The 23,027-nt window shown below is 33.3% G+C and overlaps 2 protein-coding genes across 2 annotated transcripts in view; one reads left to right on the top strand and one right to left on the bottom strand.

Moving 5' to 3' along the window:
- LOC148956451 (uncharacterized) overlaps positions 1-2,197 on the bottom strand; it is a 76,643-nt gene extending 74,446 nt beyond the window's left edge. The window contains exon 1 of the mRNA XM_089108293.1: positions 2,046-2,197. Within this exon, the coding sequence (XP_088964419.1) occupies positions 2,046-2,128 (83 nt within the window). The 5' untranslated portion in view covers positions 2,129-2,197. The remainder of the gene's footprint in view (positions 1-2,045) is intronic.
- A 188-nt stretch (positions 2,198-2,385) lies between these two features.
- Positions 2,386-23,027, top strand: part of LOC148956450 (mitoferrin-2-like) — a 31,298-nt gene continuing 10,656 nt past the window's right edge. Inside the window, exons 1-2 of the mRNA XM_089108301.1 lie at positions 2,386-2,623; positions 21,406-21,694. Coding sequence (XP_088964427.1) covers positions 2,501-2,623; positions 21,406-21,694 — 412 coding nt within the window. The 5' untranslated portion in view covers positions 2,386-2,500. The remainder of the gene's footprint in view (positions 2,624-21,405; positions 21,695-23,027) is intronic.

Below are 23,027 nucleotides of genomic sequence, written 5' to 3'. Positions count from 1 at the left end.
ATAGGATGGTAGTAATCAATGTACAGTTATTTATTTACACATTTAAAACAAATTAACCAGGGATTCAAGGAACCAGAACATCAAACTATATCTTGGTTAGGACTGGATATGATTTGGAAAACAATCAGAAGTTAATTAAAAAAAAGAGCTTTTCAACTGAAATCAAGGAACAGATTTGAAACATATTTGAATTGTCCAGAGGATTTTTCTGTGGAGGTGGAGCCAGGTATCTTTGCATTGCAAAAATTATTACATATATGAGGGGGTTGCCCCTTCCTTAACACCTTGCTCTTTATTCTAAAGTTTAAATTTTGTCCCAATTCTTTAAAAGTCAACTCCTGAAACACAAGGGTCATTTTAATTAGAACAATAAGTAACTTTTTTTAAAGTGCTGAAAAACTGTGATGTGAAGTGCAAGGTGTTGAGGAGGGGGGGCAACCCCCCTCATATACATAATAATTTCTACTGTTTTAAGTTTTAATGTTACTCTTTGCTTTCAGTTGAAAAAAAAAATTATTTAATAAAACTTTGAGACAGACATTTTTCTAAAGACAATGGAAAAAGTATGTCAATTACAGGAAAAGTATATAAAATAAAAAAAAGTAAATAACTACAAAAAATACACAAAACATTAGCCTACTTACAAAAACTAAGATACAAACTCCTAGCATTCAGTTTTAATGAGCAATGCTGAAGCATTGGGCAGATATTTTTTAACAATATCAACAGTTTTGAACTTGGTTATTAAACACCAAAATATTTAATGCCTTTAGACTCAGTGTTTATAAAAAGTAATGCATTATCAAAATAGTTTGTTCAAAATGAAAAATTAGGTAAATTGATAGTGGGCCTTATAATTTAGCTAAGATGAAAGTGAAAACATCATTTGATGCTTTTTTATGCTCTTTCATAATTCAATAATTTCTTCTGGAGCTAATTGCATCTTGAGCCCTTAAATGGGCCCTAGCTATTTCATTTTTGCAACCAAACAAAGAAGTTATCAACACTTAGTTAAGTTATTGAAACTTAACTAGTGTTGTTAAGTTAACTTAGTTAAGTTAAGTAAATTTGCAGTTGGTCATATAATTTAGCTAGGATGAAAGTGAAAACATCATTTGATGCTTTTTAGTATTCTTTCATAATTCATATAAAATATATTTGGGGTCCCTTTAAGGGCTCAAGATCCAATTAGCCCCAGAAGCCATTATTGAATTATGAAAGAGCATAAAAAAAAGGCATCAAATGACATTTTCACTTTCATCTTAGCTAAATTACAGTGTCACCTAGAAATTTACCATTTTATCCATGGTTTCTCTGTATTTTGCTTTCTTTCCTTTGGTTTCTTTATAGTCACAAATTTCCAGAAGGGGGCCATGTCCCTGCCCTGCCAGCATCCATGGTGGTTTGAATACCCATCTGTGTTTTCTTAAAAAGTAGAAGAAAAGCCAGCATTCCCAGACACTGGTTTTTTACCTAAATGGTAGCCTATCTACAAGGCTACTTTTATGTTATAAGAGAAATTTCCTTTGGAAAAGCTGTATGCCTAGCATTGCACTGCTACCCCAGGCCCTAGATGTATGAGAAGATTAGAGATAGTTGACTCAAAAACCCTTTCCCACAAAATTTTTTAGAGACCTGCATTTAACCTATTCCTGAAAGCTTAATTGACCTAAGTCAATTAGTTTCCAAGATAGGCTAGCAAGAATCCCTTCAACTAGAACTTCACCCTAAATTTCGTTTGGAGTTAAAATTGTTTAAAATTTGTTAAAATTTGGTTGAAAAAGAACTTCAAGGTCATTGTAAGGGTAAAGTTCTACCAAATCATATTATTTAGTTAGGACTAAAGTGAATACACCATTTGATGCCTTTTTTTATGCTGATTACGAATATAATAAGCATTTCTATCGGAAATGAATTTCAGCCCCTCCCCCCCTATAGATGTCAATTGAGGGTTAGGTATAGCCTAAATAGGGGGGGCTGAGAATTCAGCAGCAGACAATCTGAGACTAATAGGCCTATCATGTCATGGCAATAAGACAACCTACCAATCTTTGCCAACAGATGATACAGCTGAAAAAAGAGCTAGTTTTTCTTTCGTGCTCCATGTATCTGCCAATTCATGCATCATTTAATCTGGATCCACAAAAAATAGCATTTATGTCAATTCAAATTTTTCGCACTTTTTAACTTCTCTCAAAAAAACTAAGTGAAATACTAAAATAACGCGAAATTCGTGTCCAAATTTCGCTTATTGCATAGACTAATTTGAAAAATACTTTAATAACTCATTGTTTTCTTTTCCATCTCATTTATGGAAAACTTTAGCTATTATTTTGAAATGCCATTTTGTTTCAGGATTACATTTATTTACATAATGAAAAGAAATATGCCTTCCACGTGGAAATTCACAACAGCTGAAAAAAACAGGCCAAAATCCTAAATATGATCAAAAGTGTTTAGTAAATAGTCTTCATTTAGCAGGTGTACTGGATGCTATAGTATGGCTGATCCAGACGATTATGAAAGTCTCCCTCCTACATCAGGACCATTAACACATATGACAGCTGGTGCCATTGCTGGGGTCCTTGAACATTGTGTCATGTACCCAGTTGACTCAGTTAAGGTAGCCTACCTGAAATTCTCATATTCTATAGACTGGTTCCTAAGCAATATTATGATCCTCTAAAATAGCCTAGGTTATCTGCCTTAAATGATATTCCTTGGCTTGACTTAGGTCTAGGCAGCAAAATAGGCTAGGTCCAGCCTAAGGGATCTCATATGGGCTAATTCTAGGCCTGGGAAGTATTGTTTTCATTCCTAAGATATTAACTCACTAATGAGAGAGCTTACAAATAAACATACTGTAGTCTAGCCTACCTTTAGAATCAGAACTTTATGCTGAATCAAGATAGCCTATAACATTTATTTGTATCAGAAATGAACTTGAAACCCTCCATCCTCTAATGTGCAAATATAGGCTATTGACTACCCTGAATTATATATAGGCTATGCAATGCATTTTCCATTATTTTGACAAACTCAAATCAATTTGAAGAAATCAAAAGAGTTAGCCTACAGAGAATTCAGTGCATACCATCAGTCAGGTACCTATCAAAAAGATTTTTTTGTTAAAGTTCTACCAAATCATATTATTGAGTTAGGAATAAAGTGAATACACCATTTGATGCCTTTTTTATGCTGATTATGAATAGCCTATAATAATCATTTCTATCAGAAATGAATTTCAGCCCCCCCCCCCTATACATACCTCCCCCAAGCCTGAATTGGTATAGGCTGTATAGGGGGGAGGGGCTGAAATTAATTTCCGAAATAACTTCTTAATATATTCTAAATAAGCATAAAAAAGGCATAAAACGTTGTATTAAATATATTCCTTCATAAATTATATGATTTGATAGAACTTTACCAATTTTTCTCCATAATTGTACATTTCCAGGAGTGCAAAAAAAAACTTGGTAAATATATACCAAATCATATTATTGAGTTAGGAATAAAGTGAATACACCATTCAATGCCTTTTTTATGCTGATTATGAATATAATAATCATTTTTATCAGAAATGAATTTTAGCCCCCACCCCCCTATATATGCCAATTTAGGGTATATATTTCTACATTAGAGGGGGGTAAAGTTTAAACTTACCTCCCATTTACATCAGAAAAAAATTTGCCCCCACCCCCCATAATGTAGAAATACATACCCTGAATTGGCATATATAGGCAAGGGGCTGAAATTCATTTCCTTTGGAAATTCATTTCCTTTGGAAATTCATTTCCAAAGGGGCTGAAATGTATATTCCCTCTAGTAACTGTTAAACAAAATTGGATTGATTTACATATTGATCTGTTTTTGTTCTATGGTTATTAGAGGGGAAATTAAAAAGTTGTGAGGTATTTTTCCTCAGTAGGCCTGTAGCCCTAGGCTACATGGTAAATTTTTATAGTTCATATTATTGACTTAAAAATAAAGTAAACATACCACTTGATGCCTTTTTTTATGCTCTTTCCAATATAATAATCATTTTTGTTCAAAATGTATTTTACCCCTGCCCCTATATATACCAATTCAGGGTATTTATTTGCATATTAGGGGGGGGGGGGGTAAAGTTTAAGCTTACCTCTCATTTACATAAGAAATAAAATTTACAACTCCCTCCCTCCCCCCCTGCCCTAATGTGCAAATATGTACCCTGAATTGGTATATATGTAAAGGTAGGGGGAAATTCATTTCCAACAAAAATGATTATTATATTTGGAAAGAGCATAAAAAAGGTATCAAGTGATATGTTTACTTTATTTGTAAGCCAATAATATAATAATAATTTATTTATTGCCCACTATAAAAAAGAAGAAGAGTACATCAAGAACAAAATAAAAACAACAAAAAAGCAAACTTGCACACATAACAATTATTTACATAAAACAACTTAAATTATGGTGTGCAGTAAGACCTGTAGATAACAACAGCTTTTCCACAAGCACAGTCACTTTTTCCCTTAAATCAGGGAGGCTGATTTGCAATATTAGATGCTGGTTCCAGAACCACGGAGGGAGGCATAAAAGGTACCAAGAAAATTTAAAATAATAAGTTCGGATAGAATTCAGATCTTTAGGCTTCAGAATTGGAAGAAAACCAGATAAAAAAAAAGAATAGAATGATCGCAAAATGAAGAATATAATTTCCCAAGTGCTTTTCTATTGTACCTCCCTCTATTTGCAAAAATTTTTTAATATCCTATCTTTTTTTTTTTTTTTTTTTTTTTTTGCATTAGAAACTGTTAGAGCCCAAAGTGTTTTGAGATTACTAGTAATGTGAAGACCAAGCCAACAAAAAGAAGAGACACAGGGAATAGAGAAAAAACCACAGTTATGAGGGAGACTCGCACTCAAATTAAACGAAGTATATTCGCACTTATCAACGTTCAACATAAGCCCAATCCGTCTGAACTGGTCTGAGATCCAGCTGACAGAATGTGAGAGCCCAGCCCTAGAATAACTGACAAGGAGAACATTGTCCACATCCTGAAGAAATGGAGCACTGACCATTGCACAAGAAAATATCCCTTGAAGAGCAATCCGAGGTGGGAGAAAAGTTCATTGGCTAGTGCCAGTTCTGATGATCAAGTGATTCTTCTCACTGATCGCTGGTGAGGGGTGATTGCAAAATGAAGAATATAATTTCCCAAGTGCTTTTCTATTGTACCTCCCTCTATTTGCAAAAATTTTTGAATATCCTATCTGTTTTTTTTTTTTGCATTAGAAACTGTTAGAGCCTAAAGTGTTTTGAGATTATTAGTAATGTGAAGACCAAGCCACCAAAATGAAGAGACACAGGGAATAGAGAAAAACCACAGTTAAGAGGGAGACTTGTACTCAAATTAAATGAAGTATATTTGCACTTATCAATGTTCAACATAAGCCCAATCCATCTGAACTGGTCTGAGATCCAGCTGACAGAGTGTGAGAGCCCAGCCCTAGAATGACTGACAAGGAGAACATTGTCCACATAAGCAAGAGACGAGACATCAATTCTATCAAAAATGAAAGTCGAAGGCAAAGATGAAAGGATAGGAGCAATACATAACTTAAAAATAGTTGGAGAAAGCACACCACCTTGACAGACCCCACGCCAAAGAAACACCTTTGAATCAGATACTACTGAAAGAGTTAGAACACCAGTACCATAACAAAACAACAATAGAAAGGTTAATATTGTTGGAAAAAAGGGAATAGAGTGCATGTGAGTGGACTATACTATCGAAAGCTTTCGAAAGATCAAGAGCACAGATATGAAGAGAAGATTTATCATTAACATATTGCAACAGGAGGGAAGCTAGAATACAATGGGCATGCTGGCATTCCAGCCTTTTTTGAAAGCCAAATTGGTTTTCACCAAAATTAACATTTTCTGAAATGAAAGGGAGAAGAATATATTCAAAAATTTTGCTACGAGTGCACAAAACAGTAATTAGTCAATAAGAACTACACTCTAACAAAGTTTTTCCATGCTTCAAAACTGAGGTGACTGTGCCACAGAGAAAACTGTTGGGAACCATAGAAGTAGATAAATACATCTGAAACAGTAGCTAAATGTGATCTACCAAAACTGGGCAAACTACTTTTAGATGCTAAGAAGAAATTCTATCTTGATCAACAGAGCTAGATTGAATGTTTTTAACAGCTTGACGAATGTGAACAGTAGAAACTGGTTATACATTAGTCTGAGAAATACAATTATGCAAACACAACTCAAGAAGGATACTAAAAAGCTTTTCAACTTCCTGGTTCACCTTGCCGAACATATCATTATAATATGACACCCAAGTATGAACTGCTATAGGACTTTCAGAAAAATCACTACTAAGTTTATCCAAATTCAGAACATGAGACCACTCCTTTCTCAACACTGGAAAATCAAAACCAGATACCCTAGACTGCCATAAACGTTTTTTTTTTATAAGCATGCTTGGTACTTTGCTTCAGATTGAAGACAACTCCTTGATTTGGCTGACTGCAAGACACCCATATTTGTAGCCTAAACTTAGTTTTATTCTTTACAACTTTTAACTCTGGGTCCAAAACCCATTGTGATTTTATATTTTTATCTTTAATCTTTTCTAGAGGAACGGCGGTCGCCTCTGCTTATTTTAAGCACCAAATTATTTTATCATAATAATCATTTAGAGACTGCTTATCATTTGAGAAACAGTCAGTAACTTGAAGCAAATGGTAAGGAACTTTTATAGAACCCAATAATGCAGACAACATAGTAATATAAAGTGCAAAGTTAGTTCTACTCCAGTTATTCCTGTAAAATCACTTAGAACTTTGTGTAAATGGTCTAGTAGAACAGGAAGCGACTACTGAAGCAGAGAACAAAATCAGGAGGTGGTCAATATCACGATAGTCTTCATGAACAAGAACAGTCCATACATTAATATTTGGCGAGGGAACTACATGGTCAATATTAGACAATCTTCCAGATTGGTGAATATATGAATAATCAACACTTTTCTTGACTATTTTATAAGCAGAAAAAGCATTAAGGAATATATTGGATTGAACTGACTGACTTGTGATATCTGTGTTGAAGTCACCAACCACTATGAATCGCGAGGCCTCCAGAAGGTCTACCAAAAGTAACCTCAGCATTAGTTGTAAAAACGGAATAATTAAAACTTCTTTTTAACACGTTAATGCTAGTAGATGTCAGGAAGTGTTCTTGAAGGCATACTATGTCAAACTGGTCCCACAATTCATCAATCATATGCTCCTTTAAATGAGTACCATTTATATTAAGCAAAACAATTGAAACAGCCACAACCATTTCTTCTTGGCAATGATATCTCTCAGTACTTTGCATCCAAGACTAAAGGAGGCATGATTTTCACCACAATTGGCACATCTTGCATCAAGCTGGCAGGGAAAATCCTTGGGGGAAATATGAGGGCCCGCACAGCGTGCACACTTCGAAACCAAACTTGCACAATCAGCTACTTTATGGTCTGGCAAACACCATTTTAGACAGCACCAAGGTGCCAACAGATAATTATTAATATCTAAGTTTAACACCATTTTGCATAGCCTTGGCTTTTGACATGGAGTCACAGAACTCAAGCTTAACCATGCCAGTGTCACCAAGCTGCATAGCTTCCACCACATCTGGATATCCTTGAAAGAATGAGAGGTCTAAGTCCTTTGATATTTCTTTGACTATCCTGAAAAACCACTTAGTGTTCACCTTGGATGGAGATTCTGCTAAAATCACTGAAATAGAGTCTTTGAATTCTTCAGCAGCAGATTTTTAACATTGATTAGCCATTTGTCACCTCGCAAACTCAGCTTGGTAACTGCATCAGGACAGCTCACTTTATCAAGCACTTCCTTGCATTTTATTGGGTCATTTAGTGTTTTCAGCACTTTAGAGACAACAACAGTGGTGTGAGAGTCAGTTGACGGCAGGCAGTGGTGGAAAGTGATTATCATACGAATTGAACTTACTTGAAACAGTCTTTAGGAAGTGTTCCATTCTATTCTATTTTGCGTTGAAACTCGAATAAACCAAAGCAGGGATGACAGGTACATCATTTGGAGATTGAATTACAAACATTGGTAGGTTTATGTCTTCATTGTCACATTTCTTGAACATACCTAACATATCCTTCAGATGGCTTTCCAAAGCCTTCAGCCCCTGTCTTCTTGGTAGCTCAGTCCCAGGTACAGCTGCATCGTAGAGGAGTTTTTTAGCTTCAATTACACTTGGCAAGTCCAGAAAAATATGAACTGCAAAAAATTTATTTTTTGCTGAATCTGTTAATTTTAAGTTCTTATCTCAGCAAAATTCTGAATTGGGGGGCGGGGGGGCTTTTTGTTATCTTAAAAAGTTTTTAAGAGAACAACACTTTCAAGAAGAATTTACAAGCCTAAATTATGTTTTCCATAATGGGAAGGTTTTTTCCCATTATGGAAAACATGGGGTAGCAATGCTACTTTGCAGTTTTCAAATTTGTTGAAAGATTTTGTCTGAAGATACCATTTTTACATATAAAAATACTTTTAGCTCAAAGAAAAGTGGTCAAATACAGGTTGTGCTACTAAAGTGTCAGCAGATAATTATGTTGAATTATGCTAGTGGCAGCTTAGGAACTTTGTTCATACCTGTTATTTTCAGACTATTGCCTATGGCTGATCATTTAGGCCTGTATGCCATTTGAAAAGAAATAGAAATCCTGTGATAGTAAAAGAAATATGTAATTCAATCCCCAACCAACAGTCTTTCAAAATATAATGGTCACTGTCATGACCATGTACCCCACTAATACTGATTGATAAGGCCAGAATAGCGCTAGGCTCTGCTAAAAAAATATGAGAAGACAATGCAACAATAAAAATGCTATAACTTTTTTATTCTTTTGTGATAATGTGATGCTTTTAACCAAGATATATTTGTCAATAACTCTTAACAAAGATATATGATATGACAATTTAAGCAATGAAAAACTATGCATAAATATATTATTTAGGGTTATGTCAGGCACAGTTGGGGGAGGGGGATAGGCTGCAATATTGTGGTAGCAACCATTGTATATTGGAATAATGCTTATTGAGATATCAAATGGTTCTACCAATTTTTTATTATAGTATTTCTTTTAGAATAGTTTGCAAACAAGAGTGATACATTAAGACTTAGAAAATTTCATAAAAGACAGGTGCATACCTGTTCTACCCTTAAAAAAAAATATCTTTCAATTTGGTTTGAGTTAATTTTTCTTGAATTTTGGATTTTGGTAGCACAGTTCTAATGAGCTAAAAAAATTTAAAGCCTTATAAGTGAGAATGTAGCAAAGTTATAATTTATAACTAAACCTTCCTTAGGCTTTGTGTGTGCTACAGATCTATTTCTGGAATTTTTACTTTTATTATATGAAGTTTCTCCAAGGTCATTAAAAAGCCAGTTCCCTTTAGGGGAAGAAAAAATGAAAATAGTACAAAAGATCTTCCTGTAGCATAGTTTAGTCTCTAGCAATATTCCTGAAAGTTTCATTTACTTATCTCAACTACTTTCCAAGGTAGCAAAAAGCTCCTTATCTATAATTTTACCCTTATATCTCATTAAAAGCTGATTTTCAGTGCCAATTTAAAAAAAAAGAGAAAGCAAGTTACAAATTGGTAACTTTTTTTTATTATTATCCATAGTATTTGATGAAAAATCAATAACTAAGAAACATAATTATCTTGGTCACAACATCACAACTAATTTATTTAAAAACTGTAGCAAATATGGGAAGTAGGTGGTATTACTCAGTTGTTATTATCAGATATATTATGAAATAGGGTGGTAATATACTGTTTAGTCTGGAATAGTGTTCAAGGCAGGGCTGTCATGTATGGGGGGGTGCCCCCTCCCAAGGTTGTTGGTCACTTGGTAACAAAAAATAAGCAGGAAAATTGTGGTGCTTCAAACTGCTGTGGTAAACACAGCAGTTTTACTAACTCCTATTGTGATTTTACAGATGATGTCATAACTTTCCTTTTGGTTAAGTAACAGCATTAAAATAATGGCATGATATGTACTGAAATCTAAATCGTGGGTGGTAAATGCAGCAGTTTTGCTGACTTGTGCAGTGATTCTATGTATTGTGTTGAAAATGGACATTATGCTAATTATTGACAAAAACAGTTGGTAAAATTGACCAGTCAGTTGGTAAAATCTATTCCCCTCCCCAATATTTTGGCTAGTAATGTCACTGGTTTTAGCTACTAGTAACCAGTTGGTTTCCAGTCATTATTGGCATATCTGTTATCAATGAGGTGTGTGACCAATTTATGTCAGGTCACAAAAAATTATTTTAAGTTCAAATATTATAGCTTCCTCCTCCTCAGTCTCTTGCTTGTTGTGCTAAAAAAAAAATTTAGTGCTCTAAAAAGCTCCTTATTCCATTTCACTGGCTCGACTGGTTCAGCAGTCATTCTTAAAGAAATGTTGAAAAAAGTCAAATTTAGAGTGAAGAGCAAGGAATTGAGTAGCAGCAGTCTCCCTTGTATGCAGAACAATTTCTGTTTGTTTTAAGCTTTAATGTTATGAAATTAGCAATAGAAATGAAGGTATGGAACAAATATTTTTGGAAACCAAGAAGAAAAAAGTTCCTGCTATCAAATTTTAAGGGAAACAAAGGCACAATTTCCAACTGCTCTACTTCATTCAATAGAGCTATTCTAGATCACATTATGATTATCTGTATCCTGTCTATGCTTTAACTCAAGCAATCTTTTCATCAATCATCATATATGTACCTCCCCAGCAAGTTGGTAAGTTTTTGGGTATTTTTTTTAATTTCAATTTAAAAGGTAGAATTGTTGCTAAAACATTTTTGTATTTAATATAGTAATTTACATGTTTTTACAAGTTACCTTACCTGTGTTGCCAACTGTACAAATGATGGCAACTGTAGGATTTTTAAACGAATATACTTATATTATATCTACATGAGAAACTTAACTTCTGTAACTGGTAGATATTTAAAATTTTCAAAATACATAGTTTGATCAAATTCTTCTCTAAATTTAATTTTAAAAACTCTGTTAATAGCTAATATTTATCTTATAAACGTTATATTATGCATAGTCAGGATTGCTGTAGAGTGCAAAAGAGGTATTTCTGTAAATGTATTTAGTATTTTTCTATCTCTCTGAATTTTGTATGTAATGTATTTGCAAGTATTATATGTATGTTTTTCAATAGTGATGCAAAATAATTGGTAATTTGTTTCTGTAGTAGTACTTTAGTACTATGGTGTAAATAAAATCCTTTTCACTATAATAGCCTACAAAGTGAATTTTGTTTATTTTTGCATTTTTTTAGTAGTATTTAAGAGTATTTGACTTGAGTCCAGCCTTTATGTCTTTCCATAACTCTGACTCGAAAGGGTCTTACATTATTCCTGTTACTCTGACTATGACTCCATTCAACAAAAAATTGACTAAAATTCCAAATCCAAAGCCCTGGTTTGAAACCACATTAAGGAATTTGTTGTCCTCATTGGCTTTTCAAATTCTGTACACAAGTTTTACAGAAGACCTTTGCAACAAATTTGATATGTATCCAATGAAAATGAATTGTCTGAAGATCAAAATACTATTTCAATCATTGTAAGTTGCTAGTTTACGAGGTGCTTATGAAGAACCTATTTTATCATTCACTTTTAGTATGATTCCTATTAAAAATACCCATATCCACCGTGGCAAAGTTACACTTTGGCTAAAATTTCACATCCTTATATCATAACAAACAAGTATTAAATTACAGCCTCCTTTATTGCTTAAGCTGCATTCTTTCCAGTGGGTCCCTTTTAAATGATTGTGATTTAATGACTTGTTTCATGGTTAGAATAGCATATGTCCACTCAGATATCATATTAGGCTGTACAAATCTACACACAAACTCATTTTTCATAGTCAGAGAAGTAGCATTGCCGAAAATAGGGTTAAGGGGACATTTCCACCAGGGCACTGTGTATGAAAGACTTTTATAAACTTTGGAAGGGCTAATTTCATTGAAAATTAAAGTTTCTAGTACCCTTTTTAAGGAGCAAAAGTGATTGTATGGCAACCAGCACCCTCCCACACCCTCATATTTCCAAACCACCCAACGAAAATTTTGTGCTAGCCACTGTAAACTTTACTGTAACAAGCAAGGGGTTAGAGGAGGGGGCAGTTCCTCTTATAAATGAAAAAATCTCTGTTTGTTTTTAATTTCAATGCCACTCCATATTTAACAAAAGTTTGCTTATAATCACACTATTCAACATTTGTACAAAAATTTACTTAGCAAAAGTCATGCATATAGAACAAAACTTTACCCTAACATGTCTAAATAATCACTTTGATTGAGATTGAAAAAAAAACAGTTAAAACTGAGGACCAATATTTAAACTTAAAATGAGTAGCAATTATTCTGTATATGAGGAAGGTTCCCCCTTACTAAACCCTTGGTCTTAGCACTAAAGTCTTAAGGTTCTTTTCAAATAGTTCTCATTAAAATTCAATGACCCTTGTGGTCAAGCAGTTTTTCTTAAAGAATTGTGACAAAAAGTCAAACTTTGGGATAAAAAGTGAGGCTTGAAAAAGGGGTAGCCCCCTTCACATACAGAATAATTTCTGCTCATTGTAAGTTTTAATGTTGTTCCTTAATTTCAGTTGAAAGAACTTGCTTCTTTTATTTAATTTCCAGCCATCTTCAAATCATCCTAGGAAATCCCCTTCCCTCCGTCCGTATAAGATTTCCATCCAAAGCTCCCTCCTGTTAAATTCTCCCCCTGAAAAATCCCCTCCCCATCAAAATAGATCCCCTCAAAGAAAACTTCCGTATATTTCCCAATACCAAATGCTATATGTGGACACAGGACAAGTTGCATAACTTACAGCCTTTTACCTGTGGCTATGGGGGGTCTTGTCATCCCCAAAGGCACAGGTATTGCACCCTTCACCTATCCTGAATCAAAATGATGTTTTAACATTTTGATCAAATATCTTTGCAGAAAAAAAGGTTGTGGGAGAGGTGCTAGTTGCTCTCCAATCTTTTTCGTCATTTGAAAAGGGCACTAAAACTTTTGGTTCCCGCAAATGGGCCCTATCTTGATCTTCTAAGAATTAGTTTAATACAATCACCCCTGGGAAACAGAAATATAAAAAAAAAATAAAGATGCACCCCTGATTTCTGTTCTGGCAAAAAATGCCAAATTTCATATTTTTGTAGATACAAGAGCTTGATGCTACATCAGGATTCTCTGACATGCTGAATCTGAGGATGATTTTCATTGAGATGTTTACAAAATAAGGCAAATTTTCCCAGGCTTGTAACTTTTGATGGGTAGGATTAAACTTAAGGAATTACATATATATATATATATATATATATATATATATATATATATATATATATATATATATATATATATATATATATATATATATATATATATATATATATATATATATATATATATATATATATATATATATATATATATATATATATATATATATATATATATATATATATATATATATATATATATATATATATATATATATATATATATATATATATATATATATATATATATATATATATATATATATATATATATTTATATATATATATATATATATATATATATATATATATATATATATATATATATATATATATATATATATATATATATATATATATATATATATATATATATATATATATATATATATATATATATATATATATATATATGAGTATATAATTAATAACATATATTTATATATAATTAAATAAAAGTAAGGAGCAACATCAAAACTTAAAACAAACAGAAATTATTATGTATGTGAGGGGGGTTATCCCCTCCTCAATACCTCTCTCTTTATGCCAAAGTTTGACTTTTTGTTCCAATTATTTAAGAATGACTCCTGAAACACAAGGGTCGTTTAATCAGAATTTTAAGCTTTTTTTAAACTTCTAAAAAAAAAATTGTGCAAAGAGCAAGGTATTGAGGACTGGAACCCTTTATATATGTAATGATTTCTGTTTGTTTTAAGTTTTAATGTTGCTCCTCACTTTGAGTTCCAAAAACTTTTTTTTTATAATTTCTGATCATGTTTTTAAATAATTCCAGGAAATCCGGCTTTCCCTCCATGGAAAATTCCCATTCCCCCACGAAAAACTCCCTACCCCTGAAAAATGTCTATACTTCCAAAGAACCAATACTATATGTAAACAATGGGCAAAGTTTGTATCTTGCAGCCCTTTCTCTGGGGGCTCTGGAGGGTCAAGTCATCCTCCAAGACATATTTATTAGATTTTTCAACTATGTTCAACAAAATGGTTATCTCAAAATTTTGATCATGTAATTTTTGGGGAAAAGGGGGTTTGGACGGGGGGAGGGGCTAGCTGCCCTCCAGTATCTTTTGTAACTTAAAAACAGCACTAGAACTTTTGATTTTCAATCAAATGAGCCCTCTTCCAATCTTTTAGGACAACTAGTTCCTTACAATACCCCTGGGGAAAACAAACAAATAAACACATTTTTGTGTATAGGAGCTTGAGGCGTATACAACAGAGTCCCTTGATATGCTGAAGCTTATCATGTGATTTCCATTCAGATCACTTGATGTTTTAGGGGCATTGAAATTTTTCAGGGTTGTAACTCTTGATGGGTAACATTAAATTTGATGAATTTTATACATTTTGAATAAGCTTCAAAATTCGATTCTTTTGATTCATCTAATGTTATGAGGACTGTTTTTTAGAGTTTCGGTTACTATTAAGTTGCATTGTTCCTTACTTACAGTTTGTTACCACGAACTGTTTGAAATCCATTCTGTTGTCACAAGTTCATTCTTTTGTATTGAAAATTCTCTTTTTTACAGTTTTGGTTACTTTTGGGCTAAGTCTTCCTTAGCTGATTGACAATGCTCTTTGTGTAATAGGGCTTAAAAGGGGGTTTTAAAGGGATACACTAAAAACTTAACTGTAAATTTATCACTTTTGGGAATAATTTAATATGCAGGCTTTACTTCGGGTCCTATTCCACTTGAGTCTTCCAAATATCTATAATAATAAAAAAATGAAAAAAACTATATGCCATAAAGCTTGTTGGTGCATATTTTTAATTACATAGATTGTATGTTTATCAAAGTAAAATGCTGTACTTGTGTTGTATAATTACGTTCCTTATTTAAGAAGGCTTAAGTACCTGATTTTCGTTCATAAAAGTTACTTCTGATTATTTGTTCTAATTCTGGATTTCTGTTTTTATTACATGACTTGTAATCGAAATAAAAGCAAAATCATGTTTCATAAAGACCTTTTTTATAACTATTTTGAGGCAAAAGACTTACTTGTCTCGGTTGAAAGTCACAGGAAGCAAGAGTTTTAAATCAACCAACGTATAGAAAGACTATGCCTTAATTAAGACTATCAACCAATCTATCTTAGGATACCACCTATCCCATATTTCTACAAATCTGACCATTAAAATCCTCAATTCAAAATACCATATTTCAACCTGGGGGGCTGTCTATTTGTTCCTGTAGCTGCAATGAAAATTTATCTGAGTTACTACTGTCTCCATGAGGCAGTTCTACAGGAACATATACTGTTTTGACTGATACCTTGTACTTTCTAGTCATAAAGGAGCAACTAGAATTCTTGTATTAGTATCTTCCCGATCTAAAACAGATACTAGCATACCCATTTCGCATTGGTGCGATCTCAAAGCAAAGGAAATTCAAGGAAAAATCTCATTGGAAAACTCCCCTTCCACTAAAAATTTCCCATGCAGAAAATTTCTCATGCAAAATTCTCCCCCTGGAAAGTTCCCAGTGCAGAAATATCCTCTGTGGAAAATCACCCTCTGGAAATTCCCCACGCAGAAAATTTCCTCCAGAAAATATCCATCTCCTCGCTAAATTCTTACCATGGAAATTCCATCAGAACCCCCATCCCCCTTTCACAATTTCCCCTAGGAAATTTTCTCCATATGTAAAAATACCATCATATGTTAAAATTTAAAAGGCTGAGTTTATTAACTTACCCATCAGGCGTTGTTGGATGATTAATATCTAGAAAGTCTGAATGATGTGACATTTGCATGGGGGGGGGACTTTCAGTCAGTAAGAAAATTATCAAGAAGGCCTTTGAAGTGAGGGGCCTTTCATGCCTAAAGCCTATATATATATATATATATATATATATATATATATATATATATATATATATATATATATATATATATATATATATATATATATATATATATATATATATATATATATATATATATTTGCATCGGAGGAACTGTCAAGTATGTATGGCAAGGGGTCTGTAATTTCAGTCAGTAAGAAAATTATTAAGAAGGCCTTTGAAGTGAGAGGCCTTTCATGCCTAAAGCCTTTGCAGAAGTCTACTCTACAATATATATATATATACAAACAATGTTCATGGAATATTGCACAAATGCACCTGGCTATGCTCAAGTTCTTTAGATATAGCTCACTAGTAGTCACAAGTAGCTGCAGTTGCAGTCATAAGTTGTTGGAAGCAGTTGGAGTTGTAGTTGCAGTCACAAGTAGTCGCAGGAGTAGTAGCAGCAGCTGTAGTAATAGCAGTAGCACTTACAGTTTCAAATAAATAACTTAAACCGTTCCTAAGATATTTCAAATGTACCTTTTTGAAAGCCTGGATGCACTTAGCGTATTTTTGTTTAGTTCAACATTCTCCGAAAGCCTTCAACTTAATACCCTTAGTTGTTCTTGAGATACTCCAGATGGACCATCTTGAGGACTTCACAGCCCTTGGCGTTTCTTGACTTGTCTAGCTACTTGACCATGCATAGATATAAGCCCCATAGCAGCTTATAGTGTAGAAACATAATTTTTGTCTGAATTGGAGACTAATGTTGTTTTTGTTTGAGCTCTTCCTGCAACATTAAATTATTTTTATTTGACACTTATACATAGTAAATGTTTTATACACATAGCTTTCTGTTTTTCTGTTAGGGATAGAACACCATTTAGAAAGATTCTGTGTGTGGAATTGATTTTCATGGATTAAGATGAAGTATCTAATGATGAAATATCTTTTCAGATGTCATTTTCGGGAAAAAAAACTTTCAATTTACCTATGTCTTATCCCCAAGTCTGCTCAATCCCCTGCCCTCTTCACAATGATCTTTCAAAGTTTAACTCAATCTCGTAAGCTGAATTAAAAAAGAAAAAAATCATTTATTAACAAAAGTAATTTTCAATTTACTAATTAATTAATAGTTTTTTTCATTATTTGTAAATTTAAAGAATTTAATCGTTATTAATTATTTTAATTGAATAATTCTAATAATTATCATTTGTACTTTTTAATTTATTTAACTAGTTACTAATTTATTAACTTTATCCTCTATTTTATTCTAATAAAAATAAAATTTCAAATATTAAAAAAAGATCACAACTGTTGGATTATGTATTTGGAATTTTGCACCCCAAAAAATTTGCGCGCTTGGAGCAAGTGCCTCCTCTGTCCTCTCATAAAGTCACCTCTGTCTACTACTGTTCTGAAGGAGAGTTCATTGAAAATCAAACTGTTTGATGTTATATAAAGTCTTCAAAATCTGTCTTTTCTTATGGATCTGTGATAAAAAAAAAAGCTTGTGAAAACAAAGGAGCCTATTACCGAATTGAAAATTTTTGTTTTCTCTATTTTCTCCTAATTTTTCCTATTTTGTTTCTCTCCTACACTAAAAACCTTCTCCACTCTGACTCAGTTCTAAAAATGTTGGACATTGTTTTGTTACAGCTCACAATCAGCAGATTATGCTAGATTTTGATTGTCTCTGAAATTTATTTATGAAAATACAATCCTTTGTTTTGACTTAGGAAAGGTTTTTGCATTACCAGGAGGTAATACATTTTAATTTTGTAAAAAGAATATATATTCTCAATAGCTACAATTTCACTGCAGTTTTGCTGTACATCAATGAGCAAGAATACTGGGGATTAGGATTGCTTAAGTCCTGCAGAAGACCAAAAATAAATAGATTTTCAGCTCAAATAAAAAATTATTTTCCTCCTAAACCATCCAAAATTTTACAGTAAAAAAACTAATGTAAAAATTCATTCCGCAATTTTTTGTTTAAAATTTAAATTAGTATCCAACATTTTAATTCTAAAACAGAAAAGCTAAAAAAAAACAAAAATATTTCTATTATTGAAAATAATAAGTTTGCCTATTAATAACAAACTATAATTAATTTGAAAAACAGTTTCAAAAGAAGAATTTTTTCAAAGAAAAGTAAAGAGCCCTATTTAAAACTAAGACAATCATATAAAGTTTTCCAGTGCTATGCTAAAAGCATATATGATTGCATCAAATGTGGTCAATGGGTAGTAGCAAATGTTTTAGTCACCAATTGCAATTTGAAACATTTGAATTGAAATTGTTGTTTTTCTAAGCAAATGCAAATCAGTAAGGTTTTCCATTGTAGAGGTGTTGTAACAAAATACTTTTTAGCCCATTTCCAGTTGCCTTTGTTCTTGAACAGCTGTTCTAAAACCTTTAGCAGCAGAAACTCAAATTTAACTGTAGCTCAGAGTATTTATTCCAAGCTTGAATGTAGCTCTTTACTTTCATTTGGAAAAAAACTTATTCTTTTTTTAATTTCTGTTCATTTTTAATAGCATAACCAGAATTACACTTGCAAATAGGACTCTTTCCCCTTCAAACCATTTTCTCAAATTATGCAAATTCTCCATTTATTAATAGCAGTTATGGGTATTGAACAAATAATGTATTGATTGTAACTAAATTTGTGCACCTACATAGCTGTACTAGTCTGTTATGATGGTTGTGTTTCTGACTCTATTAGTTGGCTCTATAGGGGTTTATACTGTTATGACTAATACCTTGCTCCTTTTAGAAAACATGCCACTAAATTTCTATCAGTAACACCATTCCAGCCTAAACAGTTTGTCATGAGTCTTACTCCCTGCCTTATATATCCCATCCCTCCTACCTGAATAAATAAATTCTATATCACCTTATTCCATGTTTACTAATCATGGAAGGCGAGTTTCTGAAACTCCTAACTGTTCTGTTGCAAAACATCTAGCCTTTCAAAGTATCAATAAAATGATTGTTATTCAGAGTCTAAAAATCCCATGTCACAATGTTTGTATTATTCAAATCTGAAATTCAGAATTTTCAAATCTAAAAAATGTTTTATTTCTGAACGTTTTCCAAATCATGTCAGAAAATCCCCTTCCTTCCCCCCTCCCCAAAGAAAATTTTCTCCATAAAAGTCCCCTACGCCCGCAGAAAATTACCCCAAAAACATGTCTGTATCCCAATTACAAATACTATATTTGAACAATGAGCAAATTGCTTAACTTACCGTCCTTATCAGGGGGGGGGGGTCTTGTCGTCCCCAAAGGCAAAGTTTTTATATCTTTCAACTAAGCTGAATCAAATGGTTTTTTTACAATTTTGATCGGATGTCTATGGGGGGGGGGGAATTGGCGGTGGGGGGGGGCTAGTTGTCCTCTAATCTTTTTGGTCACTTAACAATGCACTAGAACTTTGATTTCTGTTTGAATGAGCCCTCTCCCAGTCTTCTGTGATCATTGGTTTGATATTAGTTCCCCCTGGACAAAAGAAAATTATAATAAAGACGCATTTGTGATCTTTCTTCTGGCAAAAAAAATGCAAAATTCTACATTTTTGTAGATACGAGCATGAAACCTCTATAATATAGTACTCTGATATGTTGAATCTGATGGTGGGATCTCTATTAAGATCACTTGAGTTTTTGGTGCGTTTCCTCCCTTTTTCGAAAATCAGGCAAGTTCTGTCAGGCCCGTAGGTTTTGATTGGTAATATTAGACTCAATGAATTTTATATATTTGGAATCAGCATAAAAATCCTTTTCTTTTGATGTATCTATTTTTTTTTTCTAGTTTTTATGCTTCTTGTTTCTATTTCGCCGAGTTGCTCCTGACTTATAGTTCATTACCGCGAACTGCTTGATCCATTCAAAGTTTTTTCAGATATATGTTAATGTTTGAACGCGTTTCAGATTTCTTTCGATGTAGAAATATTGCAATGTTAAAATGTTTTTTTGGTTTGCAGCCATTCGAGTTATCTGTACTTGATGTGTTTTAATCTGTCTGGCAAAAAGCCACTTGTTAAATGTTGCAACACATGTTCTGAAAGAAAATGTTTCTAAGAAAAATGATTACAAAACTTTGTGATTCCAAACTGTTCGAGCCTTTTACAGAACATAATAGCGATTGTCAAAGACATGCAAATGAATAATTTATCCCGTAGGCTACCTGTAAAGGCAAACAATTTGTTTCTTTCAATCGTAAAATGGACTTAACAACACCTAAAACCGAAACGTGAAGTCTTTTTAATTGTTTTATGTGAAAGGAGAACAAGAACCAAAGAATTTTCATGATTAAGAGTGAAGGAACCTCATTGCACCTTATTTTTAACACCCATTTTAATAACTTTAGAACCTTAACCCCTGGCTCTCTCAGTTAACATCACTGAATTGGATAGGATAAATTTTTGCATTTGAAAAGAAATCTTGTTCTTGATCCCTCTGCAGCTTAGGCCCTGGATATTACCCCCTCCCCTTTTGAACAATCTCTAGACTTCACAGTTTCTATTGTGGGATAAAATGGGTCAAGCTTTGAGGTGGATAAACCAATAATTGCATTTTATGATTAGTGAATCTGAAATAGAATTATGAAAATGAAATAGAACAATAAAATCAGAACATTGAGGCAAGTACCGTTGTACTACAGGATCTATTTTTTAAGATTTGCGTGAAGGAGCTTTTTGAAGAAAAAAAAAAATTAAGCTATGTTGTGCATGTACGTTTTGTCAGTCCCAAGCCCTTCCTATGAAAACGTCTTGATACCACCATCCTCCCTTCTTTGAAAATCTAATTAATAACAGTATATACGTCTATCTTCTCTATTTTTCCTTTTCTGTTTAAGAACCATAATTTTGAATTTTAGTTTTAGAAAAGTATACAGCCTTCAAAATTCTTAACTTTAAAAGATAAACAGTTTGCACTACCCACAGTGCGTTTGTTAAAAGTGAATATTCATTGGAGGATTTTGTTTTTGGTGTCCCCTTTCCCCAAAAAATTATGACATTCTTCAATAACTTTTAGTTTGCCAAAATGCACAATGCTTTAACTATATTGGGGTGCTAAATGACTGTAAAGCAACTTGATGTAACCCGTACATTTGGGTTTGTACTGTGAGATGGATTCTCAATAGCTTTCTAAAGGAGTTTAGGAAAACTGTTTTACAGTACAATTCACTATTTTAGACCCGACTTCAAAGCCTTGCCCCACCTGCTGGTGGTGCGTCACGAGGTATATCTGACGTGCTGATGCAGATGGTCAGAAGTGAAGGTTTGTTGCGCCCAATGCGTGGAATGAGTGCGATGATGGCTGGCGCTGGTCCTGCGCATGCTCTATACTTCTCCGCATACGAAAAGCTTAAAGAAACTATTGCAGTACGATCTGTTCTATCTGCGAACGAAAATCATGTCGCTCACGGAGTCGCTGCGTGTTTGGCAACCGTTCTTCATGATGCTATTATGACGCCTGCTGAAGGTTTGTCTTTTCTTTCTTTTTTAGAAACTTGTTAAATAATGGTATGACAACTAACCTTATTAATTTTTGTTAACCGGAGACAGGCAAGATCAACACAAGATACTAGGGTATATAGGAGTACTGTTATTGATGTTAAAAGTAAATACTACTATCTAGTAGTCTCTAGAGTTAATTTAAAGTTGAAAATTAGTAAAGGTAACTTACCTTTCAGGATGTTATGATGTTGGTAGACTCCAGGAAGAGAATTTGAGAGAAACTTTCCAGGAAGAGTTGAATATTAAAATGGAGGGTTTTAAAATTTGAAAATGTAGAAGATGGATGAAATGATTTTAAAAAAATGGTTAGTGAAGTCGCTGATGGTGTCTTAGGGAAGAAATTCAGAAACGCAGCTAGGTATATTAGCGAAAATATTGCAAAATAACTGTGTTAATAAACCAAATTCAAGACTGAGAAAACGAATTCAGAATCAACAATAGCAACAGCAACCCTTTAAGAAATTTTAAAAATAAGTTTCTTGTGAATTATTGTCTCGATTAATCAGTAGCTGTACTGAACCCCTCGTGCTCAAAATCCTCCTCAGGGCCATACTGTGGTGTCTCTTTTGTGGATGGTGAAGTTTTCCCCACTGTAGAGTGCAGACGGTCTGGTATCATACTATTATCCTTTCCTTTTTAGCTTAAAGCTTATTCAAAAAGGCAATGCAAAGAACTCCCCCTAAAAAAAAAGTCCCTCCGGATCCCACCCCAAATACTAATGAAATTGATCCATTTTTTCCCCATCCTGGCTGGTCAAGCTCCCTATCACAAAGCTCACATGAAAGCTCAAATTCTGAGAATAGGACAATGATCAGTGTTGGAGCAAATGTCACTATAGATGATAATGGCTTTCAAGAGGTCCTTTCTAGGAGCTCCAAAAAAAGGAAAAAAACATCCCCAATCAAAGGTATTCCCCCTCCTCCTTTCCAAGATTATCCTTCCCAAAACTTAGGAATTTACCTCACAATTTCTCCAAATACCCCCTTTGAAATAACAAAGATTACTACAATAAAGGTTGAAATTTTCAATATGTTAAAATCTATGTTTTCACTTAAGATTAGCCGGGATGGATCTTTGAAAATATATTTCCAAGATAAGAAATCAGCTGATACAATACTTAAGATAATATCTCTTCTGAATAGCTCAATTAGATAAACTAGATGAAACCCAAAACAATCTCCAAAAAAAATAATAGCATATAATGTTCCCTAGAATTACCAATTCAGGAGTTAAAAGAAGGGCTCACAGATAGAGCTGGTAACACAGTCCTTGTTGAAGATGTCACTCAACTCGGTAAA

Source organism: Artemia sp. Qi Xiang Cuo, chromosome 1 (assembly GCF_049724085.1).
Source record: "Artemia sp. Qi Xiang Cuo chromosome 1, ASM4972408v1, whole genome shotgun sequence".
NCBI lineage: Eukaryota > Metazoa > Arthropoda > Branchiopoda > Anostraca > Artemiidae > Artemia > Artemia sp. Qi Xiang Cuo.
Note: the sequence above shows the minus strand (reverse complement) of the source record. Positions and strands in the feature narration are given on the sequence as shown.